The sequence below is a fragment of the Mirounga leonina genome, unplaced genomic scaffold (genome assembly GCF_011800145.1).
Source record: "Mirounga leonina isolate KUSES-001 unplaced genomic scaffold, KU_Mleo_1.0 Mir_91, whole genome shotgun sequence".
In the NCBI taxonomy this organism is placed as follows: Eukaryota; Metazoa; Chordata; class Mammalia; order Carnivora; family Phocidae; genus Mirounga; species Mirounga leonina.
In genome coordinates, this window is record NW_023270839.1 from 41,928,005 (window position 1) to 41,955,682 (window position 27,678).

General features: G+C 45.9%; 1 protein-coding gene across 4 annotated transcripts in view; it reads left to right on the forward strand.

Moving 5' to 3' along the window:
- Positions 1-27,678, forward strand: part of MAP2K5 (mitogen-activated protein kinase kinase 5) — a 245,900-nt gene that overhangs the window by 215,789 nt on the left and 2,433 nt on the right. The window contains exon 22 of one of the 4 annotated variants that reach the window (XM_034993806.1): positions 12,350-14,260. The exons of the other annotated variants lie outside the window; for them this stretch is intronic. Coding sequence (XP_034849697.1) covers positions 12,350-12,490 — 141 coding nt within the window. The 3' untranslated portion in view covers positions 12,491-14,260. Of the gene's footprint in view, positions 1-12,349; positions 14,261-27,678 lie in introns of those variants that run through there. 4 annotated transcript variants of the gene reach the window in all.

A 27,678-nucleotide genomic window follows, 5' to 3' on the forward strand; every position in this document is an offset into this window, starting at 1 on the left:
CCAGAATTTGCAGGGAGAATCCCTGGCTGGGGTTGTAACTTCAGCTAAGTATTTCCTTCAGGCACAGATGGCATCGCAGAAGCCTGGGGGCTCCACAGAGGGTCCAATTGACAACCATGGAATTATTTTTTTTATTATTATTATTTTCAAGTTCTGAAGGCCATTAAAATCATCTGTTTGTGTCTGTTTATAAATAGGAATCCACTAGTCAGAAGTTGATTTTAGCTTTTTAATTGCACATAATTACAGCGGCAGAATCACTGCCTGGATGCTTGAGATCACACTAAATCAGACAGCTTTAATTTGAATTTTTGATGACACGTTAGCACTTCAGCAAGAACAGAGAGATTATAACCCCAGAAAACAAGCTTTGTTTTTCCACAGACGTGACTGCTTAATCTTTTCACGAGACTTTAGCAGATAAATGTGTGTGTGTGTCTTTGTGCGTATTTATATACACGCGCATAGCAAGAGAGATACAGATAGATAAAATCTGTCACTCCTTGATCATGGTGATCTAACAGTTTTAATTTCTCAGTTAAGGATAACTTTTTTCCTCCATCAGTCAGGTCAGATCTCTTAATATGGTGATGATTTGCCTGTTTAAGATTGCGGTTTTTTGAACTCCTGCCTGCAATGCGTCTTTCTTGTTTTCCTGGGCCTACTGTCATCTCCCCAGCATCGCATTTCACAGCACAATGAGGCTGTGGTGCCTTGACCGCAAAAATAGTTTGGTTATCCTGAACGCAGTAAAGTGGATCACTGGGGTTGCTCTGCGGTGTCTCGCCATATTCCCAGGGGGCTAAGCTGGGTCTTGGGAGTGTGTTGCACATTAGTTCCTCATTTGACACCACTCAGCCCGTTGGCAGTTTCTTTTATTTGGGTGGTGGCCTCAGTTTGGAATTACCCCCCCACCCCCGTCCTCAGAGGTCTCCATCCTCCTCCCCATCACAGGGCTTGCCCCCTTCTCTGAGGCACTCCAGAATTTACCGTCACTAACTTGGAACAGCACTTAACTACACAAAATTACGTGTTCGTCTTCTAGTCACAAATTGGTCCATGTAGTACAGTGGTTCCTAATGCTGGCAACTCATCAGAATCAACCAAGTAGGTTAAAAATAAAAGGCAAAAAAGTGCCTGGATCCCAGCCCAGATTAAAGAATTTTTGGTGCTTGGGCCAGGGAGCAGGCACTGTTTTGATTTTTAAAGTTCTCCAGGTGATTACAAGGAGCAGCTGGAGTTGAAACTCACTAGTTTAATGCCTTTTTTCTCCAACTAGATTGTAAGTGCCTTGAAGGAGGATCATGCTCTTCTAATTCAGTGTCTAGCATCATTCTGTACAACTGACATTCAGGCGAGTCTCTGATCTAATTACAAGAAGAGAAGAGAACTCACTATCACTTACTCTTTTTGCATGTGCCAGTCTCTCTCATCCAGTTCAGTGAAACCCTGTACTGGACATCAAATGGATAGACAAACAGGATATGTCCCTTGTTCTCCAAGAACTCACACAGCAAAGATGAGGAAACTGACCCAGGAACAAGCCATCTCTGGACATTGTAACGTACAATATAAGTTAGGCTGACCACACTAGAATGCATGGTCCAATCAAAGGGTTTTGTTTGACTCAACCCAGAGGTGATCTGGGTAAAATAATTTGGTGCCAAAATAAAGGCATTTGGGGATGTTGCAGTGTTTGCAGGGATAACATTCAATTTATTTAACAACCAGTACAACATGGGTGTGACCAGTCAGAACAGGCACCAGGGTTCTGGCCACCCCACCTTGGGATGGGATATGGGAAGAGCAAGACATTGTTAAGCTGGTGCTACTCAGCAGCACTTGTGATCTTTGGCATGTGTTCTGACCACTTGCAAATTCACCTCCGACATTTAATTCCAAAACAAGAGGTATCAGAGAGCCAAGACCTAGAGGAGATCACCTGGCCAGCACCTACTTTGCTTGGTTAGGTTGACGGCAGGGGGCGGCCCACAGTCTTTATCTATCAGCATATCGGATGCATGCCCCCACAACCCCTAGCTCTTGGGAATAATGGATTAAGCTGAAAAAGACCAGAGACATTTAGCCATTTGTGGGGGAAATATAAAAAGATCTGAAGCCTAGTCTCTGTGATTTGGGAATTGCTGTTGAAGGCAGCGAACTTGTTTTCCTGGGAGTACACTCCAATAAATAGATGCAGTTCTTATCAATAATTAATGAGTCTAACCAGGAATTTCAAGGGCTGGAAAAATATTAGAAGCCTCCTATTTACAGTTGAAACCAGCTGGATTTGTTTAATGGGTTGTTTGCTTTTTAATTTGTAGCAGTTTTGAGAGAGACCTTTGGGGATCGGGAGTCTCGTGGTTTCAGTGAGGCCTTTTGTAGACACAGAGTTATTTGGGGGGCCAGATCGGCCTGCAGATAATTTGAGGTTCACGTGGCCATTTAGAGACTGCCTAAAGGCAGTAGAGACATTTGGGCCTTCTGTCCTCTATTTAATTTTCAAGATTAGAATTAAACATTAGGTCTTGGTCTACCGAGAGACATTTGCCAGAGCATGGACTAGTTTCTTTCCAGTATCCTGGTTTACCGTTTCTCTGTTCTCTCAATGTAAATGGTCACTGATTCTGAAGTAGGAGGCTTGGTAGCATCCGTTTATTAGTGCAGAGGTTCCCTTGGCACAAATAAAAATGGAATTTTCAAATGTAACCCGATTAACTCTCAATTGTGTACCAGTAGCCTACGTGTGTCTCACCTCCCTCAGAAGGCTTCTGGGTGGCCTGCGTCTCTTTTTAAACTTGGTGGGGGGAGGGGGGATTCAATTAATAGCAGGACTTTCTAATTGTGGAACTGGTGTGGAGTTGACAAAAATTTGTATAAATAGGGTACATTTTTCCACTTAAGAGGGCTGTGCTGAAACATTTTTAATTGGATTTCCATGGTGATTGACAGCATTTGATTATGACAGTAACTTTATTTGGCTGGACTGCTCTCGCCTCTTGTTCGGATTTTTCCATCAAAGCCCTTTTTTATCCTCTGAATCCCCAGTGGAGCAACAGTGATTGTGGAAGAGCCTTTTAGCACCTTTGTTGTCACCATCCCTGGTGATGATTGGGCCCAGCTGGTAGCAGATAAGAAAATGTCCCTTTCACAAAGAGGCTGTGTCTCCCGCCTCTGTGACTTCAATAATTTTAAGAGCCCCCAAAACCTGTTGAGGATTAGAAGTAGCTTTAGATGTGAAATGAGTGTTAAGTATTAGTAATCGGGAGATTAGGGCCCCAGGGACGATGAGAGATAAACAACTGCAATTAAGGCAAATCTGCCGATGTAAACAAAATTTAGCAGAAACAGATGCCCTAACCATTTTGGGGGATTGATTTGAGGGCACCAAGGAATCGATTTTTGTCTTGTTTACACTTTCAAACCCCTGTGATATACTGAAAGGCGAAATATTTCATACAGCCTGATTTTAGTTAATTTTTTTTCCAGTGCCTCACAGTAGGTGCCTGTCTTCTCGCAGTGACCAGGCCTGAGTTTATTCAGCATTCACAGGGAGCAGCTAATTGTCTATGAAGGGCCCCCGTGTTTAAATGGGCTTGACAGGAATTTAAATTTTGTTTCAATCAACCCCTGTGCTCACAGCCTGCTCCAGTTTCTAATTTTTAAATTAAACATGATTTTTTTTTTTTTTAAGCCACAGCCTTGCCTCTGGAATACCCTGGCTCTAACTCTCGGAAGGCAAATCGGCAACCCTGCAATGCTGGTGTGTGCAGGGCCCGAGGCACCAGCTCCCAGGCTGGAAAGTTCTTTCCCCAAAGCAGGCGTCTCGTCCCCGTCAGGGAGGTCAGCAGAGCTGGGGCTAGGCACACTGTCCTTCCTGCCTGTGGGAATAGTCCAGCTCTCCTGTGCAGGCATCGGCACCATGTCATGTGGAAAGTGGGTTAAGTACCAAAGAAAGGCAGAAGGGTAGGTTTAGAGGGCTGGCGAAATCGTAACCCACTGCACGTCTGGTACGGACACGGATTTCAGAAGCCCGTTCTACTCCTGTTTGATGGCGAGAACACACCTTGAGCATCCCAAGTGTGCTCTCGCCGTTTTTAATTGTCGAGCATCTGCTCAGCGCAGAGCATCCCGCCTGATGCCGAGGAAGCGTATAGCAGCCCTGATTCCTGACCTCAGCCAGCGTACAGTCTAGCCGGGAAGATGGGGATATAACAGCCACGCACTGGATAGAATGTGAGACTGGCCAAGGCCCTCCCTCGCCTACACCTGCCCCGCTTCACCTCACGGGGCTCCTTCACACGAGCCCTGCGCTCTAATGCTCTCACAGCGCCCAGGTGCATGGGGCATTCTCGCGTGGTCGTGTCTTCGCTCGTGCTCTTTCCTTGCGTCCACGTGGTGAATTCCTGCAGTTCCAGTCACTGCAAGAGCTCCCCAAAACTTGCTGAGGATTACAAGTAGCTTTCGATGGGAAATGAGTGTTAACTGGACAGCCTCTGTGAAGCTTCCCAGGCCTGCCTCTGTAGGGCTCCTGACTTGCTGTCGTACGGCATCCTTCCTCCTGGCAAGTCCCTCTGTTAGTGCACTTTTCACCCTTTGTGGCAGGAACTTGTTTACCCAACTGGTAACAGTCCATAAGCAAGACTACGAGTTTCTGGAAGACGACATCATGTCTTATTTACCTGAGTATCCTTAGCATCTAGCCCAGTCCCTAGCCTCACGTAGAATGCTCGCTAAATAGTTATTGAATTGAAATGATATGAATTTAACGGGTAAAATGTTTTCTGCAGAAGGCAAGATTTCTTCCGGCCAGGGTTTTCTGGGGAGGCTTTGTGAACCGGTGACAAGTAAGGCAGACCTCGCAGAACATTTACTTATGTGCGCTTATTACTTTCTGCACACAACGTGGAACACAGCTTGAATCGTAAGGGAAAGTAGCAGACCCTCTAATATACGCACTAGCCAGAATCCATACTACAACTTATTTTCTCTGAACTTACCTGAAAGCAGTTGGAAGGAGGATTGCATGCATCTTGGAGCTACAGATAAATTCAGAAAGGCTTCTGCTCTTTAACATTTAAAAAAGGCAGATTTATTGTAGAGAGAGAAATTAATCTAAACAAATACCATTTTTTAAACACATGAGTTTACAGAGTTCTTTCATATAAATTACTCACTTGACCTTCACACAAACACTACAAGGGTTATTCTTATTCCCATTTAACTGATGTGTTAAACCAGGGCTTAGAAAGGTTAATTGATTTGCCTGGAGCCACACAGCCAGGATGGACATGGGACCATCCTGCCTTAAAGCTGTATCTGCTGGTGCACAGTGGACAGGGGATAGTGGCTGTGAGAATTTCAGTGAAGTCAAACTGTTTCTTGCAGTCAAAAATAAAACTAAGCACAAATAGCCTGCAAAGAAACACATAGGATTTCAGCAGTGTGCTTGTGAAGCCAAAATGCCCCTCTGGGATGATTGCTCAGCTCACTCCTTATGGTCCCCCCCCCCCCGACCTTGGCCTCGTCCTGCAGCTGCCGGGCCATGGTTGAGGCAAGGAGCTGGTGGCTGCACACAGCAGCAGGTGCCTGGCTGAAGCCTGGACCTCAGTGCAAGCAAACCGAACGGGAAGAGAGAAAATTCACACTTAGTCTGCTAGTTGGTTATCTGAGGGGAAGCTGTGAGAATCTATGCGTTATCATTGTTTTCTGGTGTTGTCAACCTCTTGCAGAAACCAAGGACCTTTTCAAACCTTTTCAGTTCTACCATCATGGTTGCAGAAAGAAGCAACTTCCAAGAGATACATACTGTTCTTGAGTTTGGGAGAAATTTCTTTTGACTGGGCAAACTTACTGAGCCCATTCTATGTGCAGAATATATTGCTAGATGCTGTATTTAGTGCTACTCAAATATGGACCGTGGACTAGTAGTAGCATCTGAACTGTTTCTTGAACACAAGATAAGGAGTTTGTGCCAGAATATAAATCAAGCATGACTCAAAGCTTCTGTTTAATTCAGCTGACGTTTGTTTGTAGGAAAACTTTGTCAGTGAAGGAAGCTGCGTGCCGATTGACATTGTGGCGTAGTTCCTTATCTTGTAGCAAGCCAGTAGCAAGTAGTTCCCAGACCAACCACTTGAGTTACACAGCTGCAGGGAACACAGAGGCTGATCAGAGGAGCTTACAATGCAGTGTGGAAGTGGGGCATTTAAATAACCAGGGGTACAGCTGGCCTGATACAAGACACCAAGGAGCAGTTCAGTAATCTATTTATAGATGGTCAAAAAGAACTAAATGAAAGGCAACCTTCAGAATGGGAAAAATATTTGCAAACCATATATCTGATAAGGAGATAACATCCAAAATAATATAGAGAACTCATACAATTCAATAGCAAGAACCAAACAATCCAATTAAAATGGACAAAGGACCTGAATAGACTTTTTTTCAGAGAAGATATACGAATGGCCAACAGGTACATGAAAAGATGCTCAACATCACTGACCCTCAGGGAAATGCAAATTAAAATCACAATGAGCTGTCACCTCACACCTGTCAGAATGGCTCTCACCAAAATGGTAAGAGATGACAAGTATTGGCAAGGATGTGGAGAAAAAGCAACCCTCTTGCACTGTTGATGGGGATGCAAACTGGTACAGCCACGGTGGAAAACAGTATGGAGGTTCCTCAGAAAATTAAAAATAAGCAATATGATCCAGCAGTTCCACTTCTGAGAATATATCCAAAGGACATGAAAACACTATGTCAGAGATATCTGCACACCCCATGTTTATGGCATTATCTACATAGCCAAGTCCAGAAACAGCCTAAGGGTCATTGACTGATGAATGGGTAAAGAAGATATAGTATATATGTACAATGGAATATTATCCAGCCATAAAAAGGAAATCCTGTCATTAGCAACAACATGCATGGACCTTGAGGGGACTATAGTAAGTGAAATAAGTCAGACAGAAATGCAAATACTGTATGATCTCACTTGTATGTGGAATCTTAAACAAAACACTCATAGAAAATAGATTTTTGGTACGGGGGATTAGATGAGAGTGGTCAGAAAGGTATAAGATAAATGTGTGTACAAAAGGTACAAAAAGATAAATAAGTACTAGGGATAGAACAGACAACATGATAGCTATAGTTAACACCGCTGTATGGCATATTTGAAAGTTCCTAAGAGGGTAAATCCTAAGGGTTCTCATCACAAGGAAAAAAAACCATTTTTTCTTTTGTTCTTTTTTATTTATATAAGATGATGGATATTTTTTTAAAAGATGGATGTTAACTAAACTTATTATGGTAATCATTTCGCAATATATGTAAGTCAAATCATTATGCCGTACACCTAAAACTTATACATTGTTATATGTCAGTTATATCTCAATAAAACCAGTTGGGGGTAAGAACTTAATGAAAGAGAAGCCAAACCGTGAGTGCCTTAGGAGACATGTGAACAAAGTAGTTAGGTCACACAGAATAGGAAGCCAGATGGAGATCAGGGTCCGTCAAGAAGGTAGAAGGGAACCTGAGGCTGGGAAGACAGCACACAAGTGTCTGTCCAATGTCGGCATTCCGGGGAGCGGAACAGCAGGAGCACAAGCATGGAGCCATGACCTTGCTCACTTCTATAACCGTTATGGTAGAATTGGAAAGGTGGAAAGATTTGTTGCCAGACAGCGAGCAGACATTCTGTCCTCAGTCTGTGAAGTCTGGAGAGGCCAAAGATGGGCTCTAGATCTTGAAAATGAGTCTGTCGTCAACGTGGACAAGAAGCAACATGGTAAACTGGAAAGAACATTGATCTGATTTCAAGTACAGGCTCTGCCTCTCGGTAATTGGGGAGTCAACAGTTAGGTAGCTTATCTGAGCTTCTTCATCTGTAAAATGGGGGTGGTGATACCAATCTTAAAGTATTGTTGTTTTTATTTAAACAAGGTGAGAGTTTTGTGAAAGTGTACTTATAAACTGTAAAGTGCTAGACACAGGTGAAGCACTAAATCACTTAGCCTCTTTGGGTCGTGATTTCCTCGTCCATCTAATATTCTGGGCATTTCCAACTAGTAGCTTCTTGGAAGACTAATGTGTTTAGTGGAGCTGACTGTGAGTTAGAATGAAGTAAATGTGTGTTGGATGTTCACAGCAAGTGTCCAGTGAATTGGTAATTTCTTGGGGGGTGGACAGACCCCTGTGAATTTTCCTCCCCAGTCATTAGAAAGCTTAATTTTTTGTCTTCTGTTATCAGTAGAATGTAATGAGCATCTTGTTGGAGGGAATTATTGTGAAACAGTTAATCAACAAGTATTTGTTCTCTGTATCTCTGAGGTGTTGTGATGGATTCAAAAAGAATATAAGAAACAGTTGTGTCATGGAGGAGCATATGAGACACATCCACAGGAGACATTCAGAGAGGGCAGGATGGGCTGTGTGCTGCTGACTTGCCTGGTGTGAGAGCTCAGGGGAGGCCAACCCCTCCCATCCCTCCACCCCTCCTTCGCTAGCTGTTCGAAGTCAGGCATGGCCCTCTCTCAGCCTCATGTTCCTTACTCTTAGAAACGGAGTCCCACAAAGCTGGAGATTTAAGTGAGATAAAAGTATGTTACATGCCTGGCACGGTGGTTGGCATAAGATGAGCGCTCAATATATGGTGGTCGCTATCATCACCATCACTGCTAATAACAAGAGGGAAAGGTTTCTGGAAGAAGGAAAAGCACAAGCTGAGAGCAGAGGAAGCACGGGACGGTGAGGAACCCTTTGCCTTCTGGCCAAAGCAAAGAAGACCGCTGGGAACGAAGGGAGTGAGGTTAGCTGGGCGGGGTGGGTCTGATCTAGGAGGGCTTTGCACACCCGTGAGGACCGTGGGTGCACGAAGCTGTTGTTGGTTCCTGAGCAGCGCAGGATCTTGGTGAGGCTACCCCTCCACAGGCAGATGGACCACCCAGTGCTGGTCTCTGCCTGCTCCACATGGACCAGACTCTGGCTGGAACCAGCTTCTCAGTAGGAATGTCCTAACCCTCTGGCTCTTTCTGAAATTCCATGAAGGTCTCCAGCCAGAAGAAGAGAAAACTGAATTCAGAGCCTGTAGCTTCTTGGCAGCATGTCATTTGTCTCTCTTTCTGCAGCTTCTTTTCAGTGTCCTTTCTGTCACCATCAGGGAAAATCATTAGTATGCTAATCTAGCTAGCCGTCATTTTAACACTGACCTTTGCTAACCTGCCTTTGCAATTTCAGGAACTATGTTTGACTTCTCTAAAAGTAACCTTAAATTGTAGTCTTGTAAGAATTCCAGAGCTGTATCCTTCACTCCTTCTTCTAATGAGGTTATGACCAAATGCTCATTATAATTGCTTTAGACTCCTTTTAATTTTCAAGCTTATTAATCATAAGAAGAGTTATTTAAAATTGCATAAATTAATCTTAGATTAAAAGCCCATCAAAGCCTCGAAACAATTAAGAATAAGTAGGATTTCCCTGGGGCAGCAAGTTTTATTTTAATATTGTAGTCAGGTGGATATCAGAACCTTGAAGTGTGGTAGTGATTAATGTATGCAAAATTTAAATGAGATTTTTTAAATGGCAAATCTAAATCACATATTGACCTAACTGTAGGCTTTAACTGCATTGTCTGTCATATATTTAAACTGTTTACTAATCAACATTTTAATTACAGCATGTGCCAGCAGACCCTAGGACAAATAAAATCTAGCATTTTAAAATATCGCTGCAAAGTTAGTTATCCAAAAATCGCAAGACTGTTACTGGGAAGGACAGAGGGATGAGAAAACAGAGCAAACTTTCTGCACCAATGGGTAACTTGACACAGACCATCCTGAGTTGTGGGGCTGCCCAGAGACTTCCGGGCCCCGACTGTCACCTTGCAACTCTGTTGGTCTGAGGCAGCTGCCTCTCCATGGAACAGCAACTGGGTTTCCTTTGAAGTTAGTTCATGTTTAATTAGGGCAGTACTTCCCTTCATGTGTTTGAGCCCTGGCTGCCAAGCATTATTTACTTGAACACTGTGTAGCCCTAGGGTCGCTATCCACCGCCCTTTATGGTATGGGGATAAGATATTTCCAGAAATTTGACTGGACCTCCGCCTAAGTGAACAGCCTCTTCTCCTTGCCTTCTCCCCCACGTCCTGGATCACCACTGGGTTAGGCAAACTGTCCCAGCTCAGGAAGATGGCTGGGGGCCGCACCAGAGTTGGGCAGAATTTCTCTATTTTACAAATACTCTGTTTCGTTATTGAAGGTAGATGAAAAGAGGGTCACCTTGAACAAATTATTTCACCCCTCAAGACTTCAATCCCCATTTCATGGCAGGGAGGGTAATAGTGACTGTTTCTGTGAAAATCCAGATAAGGTGAAGCATATAAAGCAGATAGCGTAGGAGTTGGAAAATAAGACGTTCCTGAAAATATTTGCTCCTATCCTCATCATTTCTTTTCTGAAACTAGTTTTTAAGTCATGGTTATAATTTCCAGTAGCACAGCGGGATATGTGATAAGACGTTCGTGTTCTCCCAACCCCTCCCACGGCCCCAGCCCCGCTCTCCAGAGTTAAACACTGTTAGTAGTAGTTTCTGATGTTACTGTTCCACACCTTGTGTTTTCACTTACTATATCTATAGAATCTTTCCATATCCTATAAAAGTCTACCTCGTTCTTTTTAATGGCTGCATGGTAATCCATAATATGAATGTACCATATGTGTTTAACCAGGACCCTGTCATAGAACTTCTGGACCATTTCCAGATCTTTGCTGTTAAGAAGGCGACCATCTCTATACACATCTTTGTATGCTGCATATGGGAATTCCAGCTCCCCCTTGCCTGTCCTGATGCTGAATTACCAGACTTGAATCATTGCCAATCTGATCAGTGATAGTCGTTTTAATTTGCATTATTTTATTAAGTAGGAAGTTGAACACTTTTTTTTCTTGCATTTATCGGCCAGTTGTGATATTTTTCACATACTTTGCCCCTCTTTCTGTTGGGTAGGTTGTCTCTTCCTTCGTCATGTTTTTGAGCCTTGACTGCCCCATCTAGAAAGCAAGAGTGGTGGACATACCACCTCCAAGGCGTCTTCTGCCTCTCTGGTCTGGAATCCCAGCCCAAGGATCCAGGATCCAAGCTGTCCTTTGGGCAGCTTTTCTGCTAACAAAAGCGCCCATCTGATCGTGGCCTTGCCGAGCCAGCATGGAGCTTGCATAGCCAGTAGCTGGGGGTAAACTGCAAGAGGGCTGTTTTCTTCTTTTGTTTAGTTGTTGTATCTTCCTCTCTGAGAAAAGCAGGCTTGGAAATTACAAGGCAGAGCTGGGATTGAACTTCCTTTAAAGCTGCCTGTAGACATCAGGAATATTTATTTTCTCTATTTGTTTTAAGCCTGGGAAGACTGTGTGGTTTTCTCACCACTGTCCTGATGGAGCCCTGACCAGCAAGCGTGCAATGCCCCTAGCCCTAATGTGCCATTAATGATAGGTTAATGTACAGTATAATGTTTTTGGGACTACGGGTTCATTACACTTCTGAGTGTGAGGTCTTTCCACAGAGCGCCCAAGGTCCCATTGCATTATATCATGCAATAAAAATACCCTTTTCATATCACACACTAATAAACTGTATTTGAAATGCTGTCTGAGGGCACTGCTGTCTTGTCTATAGGCTGAGCGCGAGTGCAACAGTTGGGATGCCTCTTTTCTATTTTGTGTTTTAGTTACACGGAATTCTGAACCCAGGGAAGTCTGCTCGTTCTTGGTTTAAATGAGGGAGCGAGTCGGGGCTTGAGGCCCGAGGCTCAGGGGAGGGGCTGCTTGATGAGAGTTGAGGGTCCTTAATACATTCTTCCTTACTGGAGAATTGGCAAGGTCCCTAATTCTCCCTAATTCTCTCTTGCCTATCCACCCACGAGGTGTGCCACTGTCAGGGGAGCTGGTCTAGTGTCTTCTACACTTAGCATTAAACATATGTTAGGTGGTATAAAAAAAGAAGTATGATAAGCACTGCCGCGTTTCAGTCATGGATAATCGTGACTGCACACCTGTCTCCGTGCTGGGAGCCTCACGCTCAGCCTCCCTGAGAGGTTGCTTCTCTTCTCCTTATTTGATGGAAGACAAAGTTCACAGAGCTGGGGGGACAGCTGCAGTGCAGAGAAGGAGAGCCCCCTGTGTGGGCACAGACAGAGCCTCTCCCACTAGTGCTTGTGCCCTCCCAAGAGGTCAGAGATGCACTTGTGCTGAGCAAGCGCCCTCTCTTCAAACACACGTAGTCCGGGTGCACTTGCTAGTTATCCTCACCTTCCTATGAGTTGGTTTAATCCGGTGATTTTTCTTCTCAGCGGTTAGCTGATAGCAGAGGTGATTTTGAACTTGCGACCCTGGAAAAGGAGACTCTTCTACATCAGAAAAGGACATTGGAATTTAGGAATGAAGCCAAGACTGGGATTGGAGGACTGAAAATCACCAATTTCATACTTTGATCCAGGGCAGACCATGGTGTCTGTACTTTGTTAAGGGGGTGCAGGTTCTACCAGCTGTAGGGTGTGGGGAAAGAGTGACCCGGGACATCCGAGCACCTGGGGTCAAGCCAGCCCTGAGACTATAGCCCCCAGCAGTCCTTACCGCCTCGGAGCTCCGTTGTCCTCGTTAATAAACAGGCTGGCATCTACTTCTTCAGCGGGAGGTGGCATGCGGTAACGTACATGAGAGCAACTGATCAGTGCCTGGCCCGGGTAAGAGCTCACCACGGTCCCAATTATGTTACTGCTATAGCATATTCTAACAAAAGGCACAGGCTTTGGAGCTGACGTCTGGTTCAAATCCCTGCTCTACCTTAACCCAGTCACTTAACTCTGAACCTAATTTTTGAATCCACAAATTGGAGGGGGTAACAGTGATGCCGTCCCGCTACTTCATGGGGGTGTGTTGCAACATTGGGATTTAGATAATGAGCTTGAAAGCACTTTGTGGAATGAAAAACCCCACTCAAATGCTGGTATCTATAAATAAATATCTGTATTTCTCTCTCCAAATCAACATATTCAAACTGGGTTATCTTTGAATAAATATCCTTATAGTGGAGCCAATAAGGGCAGCTATTAAAACGCCTCGCTGGTGTCCCCCCCCACCACCACCACAAGGGAGCATGTCACCACAGAAGTGTAGACTTACAATAAGTAAGTCTACAAAGCCCAAAGAAGGGCAGTTATTTTATCCGACGTCTTCATGACAACAGAGCAGGGGAGCAGGGGCAGTGTCTGTGCTCCCCTGAGTTAGCGGGAGGAGAGACCAGCACTGGCTCAAGGTAGACAGTATCACCTAGAACAGAAGTCAGATGACCAAGGGACCATGTTGAATGGGCTGAACTGGTCTGGGAAGCCAAGAAGATGATGGAAAGAAAAAAAGCCGAAGTTCCTGAGACTGTCCTGAAAGGGCTGAACCTTTTGGCTGTAGCAAAGTCCCCTTAATTGTTAGGAGAAGAGTATTTAAGTTTCAAAGATAATTAGTTTTTTTTCAAGGGTTACAGAGTTGGACTGAACCTTTTGTTTTCAGATGTGCGGACTTCAGAACACTTACACATAAACCTCTCAGGGGTTAAATCTGTCTTTAGGGCTACCAGGACTTGAAAAATGTTACCATGTATCAAGAAAACCAGAAGTGACAAGTTCATTTAAAAAGCCTGGTTTGTCATTGTTTATCTAATTTTCACAGTTGACACAGAAAATTAAACCAGCTGACACTCACTCTCTTGACCGTCTCCCTGGCTCATTTCCCTGGTCCTTTCCTACCTGACCTTTCTAAGAACAAAATGCTCCAAACCCCCAAAATATAAAACTTCCCACTGAGTTTCCAAGTTGCCCGGCAGTCATTCCAAGATTCTGTCATAGGATGTCATCCCTAATGTTATTAAAAAACAAGATGAGGTTATAAATCTGCTCTTGTGAAGTATTTCTCTTTTCCCTCCGCTTTGACCATAAATCTTAGAAGTAATCAAACTCTCTGCGAAGGCAGCGGAGATAAACTTGGGCCCTGAGTGGCCCCATATGTCTTCACTGAATTCAGATGATCTGAGGGCTCATCTGCCCTGTGACATCACACCCTGAAGGAAGGCGCTGGGCAGAGTGAGAGCTTTCGCCATGTTTAACACTGACATTCTAAAGCTCAGAGAGCAGCACCGCACCTTCTGTTGGTGAATGAGCTGCTCCATATAAGGAAACTATCCAGATAACTGAAGCTTATTCTTTATAAAATCAAAACTTTAAAAAAATAGATTACAGTGTGTTCTACATTTCTTTCCTACATAACATAATTAAAAATAAATAAATAAGTAAATATTCGCAACTCCATACCAATATGAATTAAAAAAAACAGATATGTACATCAAGATTTAGCTTTTTATTTATTTTTTTAAAGACTTTATTTATTTGACAGAGACACAGCGAGAGAGGGAACACAGGCAGGGGGAGTGGGAGAGGGAGAAGCAGGCTTTCCACTGAGCAGGGAGCTTGATGTGGGGCTTCATCCCAGGACCCTGGCATCATGACCTGAGCCGAAGGCAGATGCCCAACAACTGAGCCACCCAGGCGCCCCAAGATGTAGTTTTTTAAAAGAATGTCTTTAGGTTGTCATTATGAACATTGTTCCTTTGTTGTATTCTGCTGCACCAGTGTCTCCCGATATTAACATGTGTAAGGCCGTTTGTCCCTGCCCTGATTGACCCCAAGCTGGCTTTCCGTTTTTGTTGTGTTAGTGCTGCTAATCCCTGGCACTTCTTACTCTTACTTGCTTCTTACCTGTCCTCGTTCTTCCCTCCAACACTTAGCCCTCACCTCTTCCTCTGCGCTTTGACTATTTCTTTTGTGCTTTAGATTGGGAAACCGGATACTAAGCTTGTTAGCACTAAGTCTGCAATACAAGAAAACTGGCTTGAATAAAGGCTTGAGTGACGAGCTAAAAGTGATCAAGTTTTCGTTGAACTTGCAGATTCTTCATCTTAAATAAGGGTGTCAAATTATAGTGACCTGTTGATATGTCAAGTGCTCCCGGATTTGAAAACAAGGCCCTTTGTCTAAGTAGGAAATACACCACTTGATAATGTTGCATGTCAATGTCCGCGTCTGAAACAATATGACCTCTTTGCTCTTGAATCAGTAATTAGGGTAGACTTCAAAGTGTGGAAGTTTTGCTGTTTTCTGAAGGGACCGAATAAGCCATGACTATGCCAGAGGCAGCGCTCAGGCTCTAAAAACCAGATCTAGGGTCAGGTAGCGAGAAGCCTTTCCATACATCTATACTGGATTTGATTGAAAACTGGAGCGTAAGTGTCAGGAGAAGCAAGCTTGTAACTAAGTAACTTTGTCCCTCTTACCAGTGAAAACAGGCTTGGTTTCAAAGGGCTCTGCAGTGAGGGCCGCCAGCTTATTTGTAACCAGATGAAGTGTGCTCCCTTAGTCATTCATTGTGCACATGACCAAGGACACTGCCTCAGAAAACACAGGCCACACCGTTCACCGCCACAGAAAACGCATTTCAGGCTTCCGTACGTTTAATTTTCTTCAACATTACCTTGCAAACCACAGTAAATCAGTAACAGAAAAGTTAAGTACCACAGGTTCTTTGTGTTTTGTTTTAGAAAATATTGCTCAAGGCTAAAAGTGGGTTCTATTGATGATCTTTATTTGCTGCTGGGACACAGAATGATCAGAATTTTCAAGTGGCTGCTCCTTTTTTGTGGCAATCCTTTAAAAAAGAAAAAGAGGGGCAGTTTCTAATGGAAACCATTGGTTGCTGATAGCAGAAATGCTAGAGTTAACTGGTCGTTTTCAATCCTGTATTTTGTAGACTAGGCCTGACAGCTTTGGCCTTTGTTATGCTCTGACTTCAAATTTTCCAAAACCGTTGCCCCAACCAGTCCCCTGAGCTCCCCCACACTCACCACAGTAGTAACCCATTCCAATGAATTGAGTGAGGCTCAGTGAAGTCGGGGACATCACAGCTGAAAACAGTAAAAAAGATGGCACTTCAGTTAGTTGTGTACCCAGAATTTCGACATCCAGTGTCTTTAGCAATTTTCTTTCCTCTGTGTTTTTTGTTGATTTGGTAGCACCAGAAAATGTCCCCTTTAGGTTCAGTCTTCATGCAGAGGGTTGTTTATCCCCCCTTTTTAAGATTTTATTAATTAGTTTATTTATTTATTTATTTATTTATTTGAGAGAGAGAGCGCTCCCACTCCGGCAAAGGGGTGTTGTGTGCAGAGGGAGAGGGAGAAGCAGACTCGCTGCTGAGCAGGGAGCCTGACACCAGGCTCAATCCTAGGACCCCAGGATCATGACCTGAGCTGAAGGCGCCCCAGGTACCCCAGTTGCTTAGTTACTAAGATGGATTTTAAGAAGTAGCAGCCCTCACTTAATTGGATGCTTCTTGAAATAAGATGAGACAATGGAATAGGAAGTTCTTTTAAAAGTTGGAAGTGGGATACCAGGGCTCAGAACCCGGGGCTCACGTGGCGAGGTGATGTCTGGTCAGGGCTCTTGGGCACCTCCCAGTTACCACCCTTACCACCTTTCCCACTGCCCCCACCATATATCTGTCTGTATCCCCCCACCCACTCTGTCTGCTGTGGGGTCATCACTCTGCATTTCAAATATGTTGGCTTCATAACATTCATATGGAATGTCGTTATTTTGTTTTCTGGATTTGCGGCTATGTATCCTATTTTCATCCCTAGTGATGTGTGCTTTGTCTTTATCAGTTTTGTCAGAGGTTAGTCTGCTTTAATAATTTTTTAAAGGACCACTATTTTATTGAATTGACCATCTCTTTGATACCTTTCTATCTAATCCCTTTGTGTTCTTGTGTTTTCTTTGGATTTATTTTTTGTTCTGTTTACAATTTGTTTATATTCTGTTGACACTTAGCTCATAAACTTCCAATCTTCCCCCCCATATACCCATATAATGCTGTAAATTGCCTTTTAAATATTATTTTATGCTGTATTCCATAAATATTTATATGTAGTGTTTTTACTGTCACTCAGTTCTAAGCAGTTTCTAATTTCAATTACGATTTCTTTTTTGACCCATGAATTGTTTAGAAGTATTTTCTTTTTAAAGATTTTTTATTTATTTATTTGACAGAGAGAGACACAGCAAGAGAGGGAACACACAAGCAGGGGGAGTGGGAGAGGGAGAAGCAGACTCCCCACGGAGCAGGGAGCCTGATGCGGGGCTCGATCCCAGGGCCCTGGGATTATGACCTGAGCCGAAGGCAGACGCTTAATGACTGAGCCACCCAGGTGCCCCTAGAAGTATTTTTTTTTTATTTGCACTCAGGTGTTTTGCTATCTTTTGATTGTTACCTGCTTTCCATGCATCTTGGTCAGCATACATGGTTGGTGCAGTATCAGATCGGTATTTGTTGAAGTTCCCTTATTACATGGTTGGCTTTTCTCCCGGTGTTCTCTTTGCTTGAAAGGAATGTGGGTGTATTCCCTCATTGCTGAATGCAGTATCCTTTTAACATCCTGTAGATCAAACTTGTCAATTGTGTGACCCAAATATTTTGTGGCCTAATTTTCTACCCGCTTTCTCTCTCAGTCACTAAGAGAGCTGTGTTCAGATCTTCCTCGATTAGTGTGGCTTTGTTAATTTCTCCTTACAGTTCTGTCTGTGTTTGCTTTATGCAGTGGTGTTAGGTACCTGTGCCAAAAGACTTTATCTTCATTTCAAAGTGTTTCTTTTACCTTTACGTGAATGCCCTCAATCTGGAATATATTTTGCTGTCATTTTTCTTTTTGTCTGCTGTTAATAAATCTGCACTGTCTTTTGGTTCGTATTTGTCTACTACGTGTTTTACTTTTCCTTTGCTCTCACCATTTCTGTGTTCTTGTAAATGAATTTCTGTGTTTTGTGGTTGGTGTTTTAAATTTCATCCAACTTTCTTTTAATTGATTAGCTTAATTACATATTTATTGCTTATTGGTATATTTGAATATTTTTCTACTATCCTTTTTTGTGCTTTCTCTCTACAATATTTTTCTTTTTACTTTTTCTTTCTCTATTCTGTTGGGTTAATTATTTTTCTTCCCTTTTATTCTTTCCATTGGTGTAGGAATTATATTCTATTTCTGGCCTCTCATGGATTATCCTTAAATTTTTCATCTAATTTAGCAAAGCCTAAGGTTAGTTAATAAATATACCCTCCCAAACAATATGCAGCCTTAGACTCCATGTCTTACCTTCATTATTAGGTAGAATTTATTTAAATCACATATGATCAAAAAACAAACAGCAGCTTAGAGAAGATCACAAGGTGTTTCCCCTCATGTAAAAGAAGGCAGGAGTAGGGTGCCCAGACTAGTGCAGTAGCTCCTTCCATTTACCAGCCAAGGGGCATTTGAGCGCCAGCCAGCAGCAGTGAGAAAGGGCAGTAGAAAAGCTTGCCCTTCTTTTCAGGACATTGGCACACAGTATATGTGCTCACACGGCATTGGCCAAAACTAGCTGCAAGGGAGGCAGGGCGTGCAGTTGCTTTGCTGGGTAACAGTGTTCCTCCTTAGAATCAGGATTTGTATCAGTAAGGAGGAAGAAAGAAGAGATATTGAGAGGCAACCAGCACTCTCTGCCACAGCCCTTCTCCCCCCAGAATAAGGACCTTACGAGCATCTCATCCATCCCTTCTTCATGTCCTCACAGCCCAGGATTTCATTTTCACCTTGTTTTCAGATCCTCAGAATCAGTCGTTACTATCATCATCCTTTTATATATAATCAGCACTTGTTTAGGTTTATGCGTGGGTTTACCAATTGTTTATTCCTTGTTGCTATTGGATTGTGCTTCCTCCATTAAGAGTTCTGTCAGGGAGTGTCTGTGGGTGGCAGAACCACTGAACTTTTGTTCTACTCTTGCTGGTGAGAATCTGCACCTCCCTTTGTAGGCAATACATCTCTGTCCTTGGTACTATGCACTTTCCCTACCATTTGTCTAGGTGTAGATTTCATTATATTTATTCTATTTGGAGATCATTGTGATTCTTTAATCTGAGACTTCGCATCTTTCATCAGTTCTCAAAATGCTCAGCTCTTGTCTCTAGATATCACCCCTCCCCAGTGTGTTCAGTCATCTCGGTCTTTCTTCTGGGCCTTTCTCTTTCACATTAAAAGAAAATTTTCTCTCTCTCTACTCTGCTCTGGGTGATCTTCTCAGGCTATTCTTCTAGTTTACTAAGTCTCTCTTCAGCTGTATGCAGTCTGCTGTTTGGCTCATCCATACACAATTTCTTTTGTTTTTTTTCCAGTGACTGTTTTATTTTCTACAAGTTACATTAAATTCTTTTTCAAATCTCTGTGTTCTCTTTTTCATCATATCTTGTTCTTTTCTTAGTACTTCACTTTCTTATGTCTTTAATCTTCTCAAATGTACACTTTTTTTTTTTTTAAGGTTTTATTTATTTATTTGAGAGAGAGAGAAAGCATGAGGTGGGGAGGGTCAGAGGGAGAAGCAGACTCCTCGCTGAGCAAGGAACCTGATGCGGGACTCGATCCCGGGACTCCAGGATCATGACCTGAGCCAAAGGCAGTCGCTTAACCAACTGAGCCACCCAGGCGCCCCTCAAATGTACACTTTTTTACATTTTCCCTCCCAGTTATTTTTCGATTATCTCAATTCTGAGAACTCTCATCTTCCTGTGTGTATCTTGTCTGCTCATTCTTGTCCATGGTGAATTATATCCTCACATGTTTTGGAATTTTTACTGTAAGTTCATACTGACTGGGGTTTATTACTGTGGAAATGGTTACATTTCAGAAGGATTGTCTCAGAATGGTTTTTTGTATGCTTCTGACAGACATTCCAGAGTAACACTAGATCAAGATCAACATTATATTAGTTTATCAGCTTGAGGATCTCAGACTACAGAGGTAGTACACTGGGTCCTAAACTGCGCAGGGCTCTGCCCTGTTTTTGTATTTCTTAGGCATCTCTCCTCAGAGCCACCTTATGGTCCCCTTTGCTGATGGGCAGACTTTTTATAGCTTACCCCTTCTATAAACCCAGCTTTGTTCAGGGTCTCAGGGTCCCAGCTCCCTGAGGGACCTTGTGTCCTATTTCTGCTTAGTTCTTCATACTTTCTAGGACTGCATTCCTGGAACCAGTAATCCCTGTAAAGCCACAAGACTCCCACTCACTTATTCTGGTTTTCAGCTCCCTCTTCCTTGGTAACACTTATGGATTCCTCTTCTTTCTTATGAGTCCAGCCATGCTTTTTAAAACTTCCATTTTATCTGCCGTGGCGAGGGCCATGTAGAAGGAAGGCTGTTAGGCTGCCTTAGTCTCTCATCATCTCTTCATTGACTCACTGTCAGAATCACTCCATTCTATTGTATTCAGCAAACATACTGAGCTCCCACTGTGTGCCAGAAATTGTGCTGTTCTCATTGCCTACCCCCTGCCTTTCATACACTCACAGTCTCACATATACCCACACACATGAGCACATGCACACATACAGCAAATGTCTCCAAGCTCAAATATCAAAGCTTCAGAGGTAATTAAAAAAAAAAAAAAAAGGCAGGAGAGAAAATCCATCCTTCTGAGCATTGCATCTTTAAACCTCCACCACCATACAGCCATCACCCCACAAGACAAACCTTGACCATCTGGACATTGGTAACTGGCCCCATCCATATTCACTACTTGGACACGCTGCAGAGTCAGCCTGTCAGGCAAGAGTTCTCAGCATTATTGAAGCAAGACCCCCATTCTGCCTCTGGCACCCTCTGATCCCGACTCCTCTGGGCATCTGCCCACCCCGAGACTGCCTGGAGGAGCCAGCATCCTCCCCGGTCCCATCTGAGTTCCCTGCCAGGCAGCCCCCCTCCCTTAAGTGGTCAAGAGGCACCATTCTGCCACTCACACAGGGCAGCTTCCTCTGGTGCAGACTCATGAATGCTGGCATCCCACATGTGTAGCCCCCTCATCGTGGCCCTCTGAAGTCACCCTGATGCCCCCTCCCTGCACCACACTGCACAAGCCCTAGAATGACTCACAGAGACCTCTAGAAATATCTTGTTCTCTCGATGGGCCATTTTCTGACCAATTACTCTGTGTAGGAGCACATAGATCTGCTCAGATGAAAGGTGGAGAGCTCCTTGACCCCCTTAGATGCCTGTGTACAGTCTAGGATGGCTAGAGGTAAGCAATTTGCTGCTAATAATTGAATATTTGGGGAGAAACATCTATTTCTGTAGCAATTGTAAAGAATAAACTCAGGAAGGTTGATTGAAGTGGCATGTCACAGCTGCAGACTGTTTCTGAGGTCTTAAAAGAAAACGAAGGGCTAGAAGGAACCCCCTCCACCCCCACCCAGGGAAAGGCTTTAGAAATCAGAGGCCAAGAAAGCACATTCTAGAAAGCCAAGCTAGGTAGACAGGCAGGTTCCACACTAGTGGCACAGAGACAAGCCTCGCACCCTCATCTTACTGTTGCACCCCCAAAGTGTTCTATGTGGAGGAGTAATAACCACCCCTCACACTGCCCACCTGTGTGTGAGAAGCCTTGTCTGTGGGCTGGTGGTCTCGTTTGGTCCTTCCCCCCCCCCCCCCCCCCAAGAGGAGGAGACTGCAGTGGTATTCGGTGGGACTGAGACCAGCAAACATTGTCCCCATATTCAAAACCAGCTGAGAAACAAGACTCAGGAAATGATAGAAAGCAAATATCAGCTTTATTTCTATAAAGTACTAGATTAAAGGACACGCTTACCTTGTGGCCCGCATTGTCTTGCTGGGAATTTCCTGAGTCCCAGGAGTGAGCAACCTCAGGCCTTCCGCACAAGAGGGCAGGCCAGAACGCGGGCCAGAACGCGCCCTCCCCGTGGGCAGGAGACCCCTGAGCTCATCCTGCTCCATCCTTCCTCCCTGTGTTGCTCCTCCCTGGGGGCAGAGCTCAGGAGTATAATAACAACAGAAGTCCTTGCATGAAGAGTGATGAAGCCTGGGGAATGGAGGTGCCCCCTGGAGTATTCTCTCCTTTACAGTGAGGCAGTCATGGCCCTTCCCAAGCCATCACTCTGGGATAGCACCAGGAAGGTTTGCTGACTCTGTGTGGGGCTCCTTGCATTACCCCACACAGGACAGAGAGGAGGATTTTCATGGAGGGGCCTCAGCTTCTCCCTGCTGAGTCCCCACTCGTGGGGGCTCCCCTCCAGCCACCTCCTTCCCCAGCTCCACCTGGTGACCAGCCTGGCACACCTAGCCTGGAAGGCAGAGTTGACCCCAGGGGTGATTATGACTTCTCATGTCATGTAATTAATATTATAAAGGCTGCCTGCACCCTGCCACTTGTCAGAGATTAGCAGACGTCGGGCATCTGTGCATCCTTTTATAAGTCAGTTCACTCTCCGATCTGACTGACCTAGGTAAGTAGGGATTCAATTAGCAGTTTTGAACCTTAAGCCGTGGAATGTTTTCTATTATGTAACATTAACGCAGCACCTTAATATTAAGATAGGAAAAAAGGGTGTTTTCTTTTTAGCACGAATGTATTAGTATTCATTGTGGACACTTCTTTATAAAGTCATTTATGAGCCCTCTCTTGAAGGACACAGAATCCAAGAGCTGGGCTCGTAGGGGAGAGTTACAGTCGTATCTCCATAAGCATTCAGCTTCCCTCTGCTGTTGTCTCAGTAACACAGAGTCAAGGAAATCCTGACTTACCCCATTGCCTGCTCAGCTCAGGCATCTGTAAAACCCATAGAGAAGCTTTGCAAAGGGAATAGCAGAAAACTTTTATTTTCAAAGTTTAGTCACTGACTAACTAGCAACTGTTCCCATGAGTTGCTTATGGTAAATCTGTAGGTCAGACAAGAAGTCCTCAGAGCTTGCTGGAACGGACACCATCAGAAACTCAGAGCAGCCTTGACCCTCAGAGCCCTGGCTGGGCATCACGGGGCAGCCACTGGGCAGACGGACTTCATGGGCTCAGTGCACCTGGCTCCCGTGTGGCACTCACCATGTTCTGTGTCCTTACGGTGTGAGTGCACATCACAGCCCTGAGTTCTTTCAAATGGCTGTGCGCCAGAACAGCCCTCCTATCTGTCCCCCCCCCCCCCACAGAGAAGAAGTTCAATAACATGCACAGATCTAACAAGCAGGACTGACTTTGCTCCAAGAGCTGCAAAAAATAAGTTAGTATCACTGTGCAGGGTAACGATTGCCAGTATTCTGTGTGACATGTTGAGTTAAGCAGATGAGTATGTACATTAGTTTTTAATTAGGTTTTTACACATATAGTTAGAATATTTCTTGACAACTTGAATCAAACATGTAGAAGCCCCAACACACCTCACATCCTGTGGCTCTGCTGATCTCTGCGGTCCCTTCCAGTCCTCCCACTCCTCCGTTATTGCTGAGAAGGAGCTGAAGTGTTAGCCCTGCCACTAGGGCTGGAACCCTATAGGGGACGTGCGGAGAGCCTTCAGGCAAGGCTCGCCGGCCCAGCAGGGAAACATGGAGTGGTGGGCAGAGCGTTGACACTGGGGACCCTTCGACCTCTCAGGTCACCCCTTACAGGCACCACCTAATCACAGGACTGCCCTGCCAGCTCGTGTGAACAGCCTATTGGACTCTTGTTTTTGACTCGGCTAAAATGCAAGCGTGCTAGGCCTTTGCAGCTTCCTTGGTGGGAGAGGAGTGCCTGGTGGCCTGGGGCTCATAGAGATAATAATACTTAGAGTTACTGATTTTAAATAAACTATTTGAATAGAAGTGCCTAACACATAGGACTTTGAACAAGGGAGGACAAAGATACGCCTTTTTGTCACCCTAACTGCAGTTAACAGTTAAAAATCACTTGTTGAGGGGGCACCTGGATGGCTCAGTCGGTTAAGCATCCAACTCTTTTTTTTTCTTTTTTTAAGATTTTATTTATTTATTTGACAGAGAGATAGAGCCCAAGTAGGCAGAGCGGCAGGCAGAGGGAGAGGGAGAAGCAGGCTCTCCACTGAGCAGGGAGCCCAACATGAGGTTCAATCCCAGGACCCTGGGATCCTTACCTGAGCCAAAGGCAGCCGCTTAACCAACTGAGCCACCCAGGTGTGCCAAGCGTCCAACTTTTGGTTTCAGCTCAGGTCATGATCTCAGGGTTGTGAATCAAGCCCCACATCGGGTTCCAAGCTGAGCTTGGAATCTGCTAAAGATACTCTTTCCCTCTCCCTCTCCCCACCCCACGCTCGCTCATGCACTCTCTCACAAATAAATAAATCTTTTTTAAAAAATAATTTGTATACCTATGATATACAAGGATACTCTTTTTAAAGAGTAGAAATTAATTTTTTTAAAGATTTACTTATTTTAGAGTGAGCACGCATGCAGGTGGGGGGAGGGACAGAGGGAGAGAATCCTCAAGTAGACACCCTGCTGAGCACGGAGTCCAACAGAGGGCTCCATCCCACGACCCTGAGATCGTGTTCTGAGTCAAAATCAAGAGTCAGACGCTTAACGGACTGAGCCATCCAGGCTCCCCGAAAGTGGAACTTTAGAACTCACTGTGCCTGACCTCAGAGAACACAGTAGTTGATGTCCTCCATGACAAAAGAGAGTCTTAGATTCAAACCCTAAGTCTGCCACTTTCTAGCTCTATGGCCTTGCCCCAGGTCCCATTTCTTGGCACCTCAGTTCGTTTTGTCTATAAACTAGGGGTGCTGGGAGGGTTCGAGGCCACAGGCAGATACCTGGCAGCCGGAAGGCACACAGCAGGTGCTTGGTGAATAGCTGCAGACATACAGAATGCGCAGATGGCTTTGTCCTGCCACAGGTAATTGAGGGCGTACTATGTGCCGGCCTGGCAGCCACATCTGTAGATTATTAATGATGCAGATGCATGATATTCTTTAGGAAATTATGCAAGAGAAGGAAGTATGCAGACCCCAAGTAGGTCAATTCCCATTTGGGAAGAAAGTCAAAACCCAACTAAAGGGCAGAGCATGAGCAATCCAGACCGTGAGCCTCGGGCAGCGCTTAGCACTACAGCGGGCCCGGAGCTCTGTTTCCTGCCTGCACAGTGGGTGCACTAACCCCCCATCTCCCTGTCCCCCCCACCCCCGGTAGAGGGTAGAGCGCTGCCCACGTGGGAGGGACTCTTTTGGTCAGGAAGGCATCTCGTCACGATGAAATGGATGGGAAAAAATTAGAGACATTATTACAGAGGAGAGTCCCACTCTAGCGAACTGCCGGTCACTTTGCCCAGATGAAGGGGAGGGAGAACTGCACTTCCTCCTCCCAGGTTCTCAGTCTCCACAAGGGCCCCTCCTTGTGCTAGCGCGGTCTGCCGCTTAGCCCCACGTGGCCGTGGCTGCCCCAGGCGACCACAACCGTCTTCGGCAGCTGTGGACTCATCCCTCTCGTGCTCCCCCGCGTCCCACTTTGGAGCCCTCCTGCCTCTTGCAGTCCCATCCTTTTCCCCTCATTGTGTCTCCACCTTCTGTGGCGAAGTTTGTGGACCCTACTCCTTCAAGCCTTGCCGGTTTAATTGTTGCAATTGCTGCAATTGAGAGAATGCAGCAAAGGAGAGCGGCTCCCACTGCCGGGTGGTGAGGCCAGCGAGGTCAGCAGCAGCTCCAGCCCCGGCAGAGTGGCTGCGAACACACTTTCTGGCTGGAGGACAGAGGCCCGGGGACCCGGGGCAGCCACCGTGGGGCGGGCTGGGATGCTCTTGACAAGCTGCAAGGGGGCATCCAGCTGCGGGTGGAGCCCAGCACACCCGCTCTGTTCCTTGCAGCATGATGGGGGCTACGAGGGCGTGTCCACGTCTGGATTCCTCTTCCTGGGGAGGGACAGGCACTTCACCCAAGCGCTGCAGGAGGCTCGAACCCTCCAGGGCCTCGTGGAGACCCGGGGAGAGGCCTGCCAAGTCAGCTGTCTGGTTGCAGGTGCAGGAGAGCATTTGGAGTCAGAGGCCCCATGTTGGGGTCCAGCCCAGCCACTTGCTTTGACGACCCTGGACAGGGCCCCAAGTGTCTGTTTCCTCATCTGGAAGGTAGACACACATGGCTGTGTGTGCCTCCAGAGTGAGCATGGGGATTCCTTGGGAAAATCAGGACAAAGCCCTCGGCAAGTGCCTGGCACACAGCACTCCTCCGTGGTGCCGGGCTCAGTATTAGTGTTATGTAGGGTGTAGTTTCCATCCATCTCCGGCATCTGCTCAGGCCTGTCCGGAGCCTCCTGGGAACCCAGGCACCTTGGAGTGGCTGAGTGATTCTCATGCTTTCTCTAGAATCGTCTGTCGGATTTTGCTTGTTTACTTATTAAACTCGTGAGGGGTTCTTGTACCGTGCATGTCCAGGCTGGAGGAGTGTCGCTGTCTAGAGAGGAAGGGGAGAACAACACATCCTGCCAGGGTCCCAGGGGACACAGTCCAGCCCTGAGAATGCACAGCCTAGAAACCAGGAGACTTGAGTTTGTCCCCAGCACTGTTATCTGGTCGCTTCCCTCCCTGGGCCTCAGTGTCCTCTTCTGGAAAATGGGATGATGGTATACATGCCCTGCTTCCCATACAGGCTGATGAGGGTAGGGGGCGTCGAGGGAGAGTGACCTGCCACCATGACAGAGCGGGCATTCGCCCAGAGTGTCCAAAGCACGGCGCTGACAGAAGTCAGGACCTGGGGCAATGCAGGCTCACAGCGTCCGTGTCACCTCTGTCCGGGAGGGCCTGAATCATGGGGCAGAAATAAAGGTGAGGGGAATTGCGATCTGGTTATTGATTCTCCCACTTCTGTCCGCTTCCCACTCAGTCCGGGAGAGGCCCGGGCCGTGGGCTTGGGTTACAGAGACTAGTGATCCAGCCTCGGCCCTGGGAGCCCAGGCAGGTCAGCCATGAGCCTGCGGCCTGCGTTTCCTCATGTGTAAAGTGGAGAGTCTAGTGCCCACCTCTGACGTGGGGCCTATCCCCCGGCAGTGCTCACGGGCCCTGCAGGCAGAGCTGCTGCCAGGCCCAGGGATCATGGCCCTGGGGGTCCGCTGCTGCCCCACTCGGCTGCTCTCTATGCTCTCCCTCCTTGCATGCTGGCTCTCTCGGTATGTTCAGTCATACCATGGGCCACACCGCCAATGGCTCCCAAGTTCACACCTCACAGGCCCCGCTGCCTAGAGAGGCTGGGGTCTCCCTCCTGTATCTGTCTCTGTCCACTCTCTGCGCCCCTCTATGATTCCCCCACTCCTCTCTCCGGAGCCAATCAACAATAGCTGGGGACAAGACCACTTGTCCAGGTCCCTCCCTTCAGGCAGGTGTAAAGCATCAGGGACACGCAGGACAGGAGAGTCACCTCCCAGCCAAGGAGGGCAGGAAAGGGGGCAGAGTCTCCGCCAGAGCAGTGGATGCTGACCCTCTCCTCCTAGAGCCTCCCAGGGCACTTGGGCACAATGCTTCCCTGCAGTGCAGCCATCAGCCTTCCCATAACTGGAGGAATGCCTCCACTCTCCCCTCCTGCAGTTCCGCTCTGCTTGCTCCTGAACAGATGATAACAGAGATGCAGCATATGGGCCCCAAAGTCACCGGGCATTCTGGGAAAGTGACACTGTGCTACCCCGGGCTTGGGGGGAGGCGGCCCATCGGCTTCTGAGCACAGCTTCTCCCTTTGTTCTTCACAAGGGCGCAAGGTCGCCTCTCCTGAGCCTCCT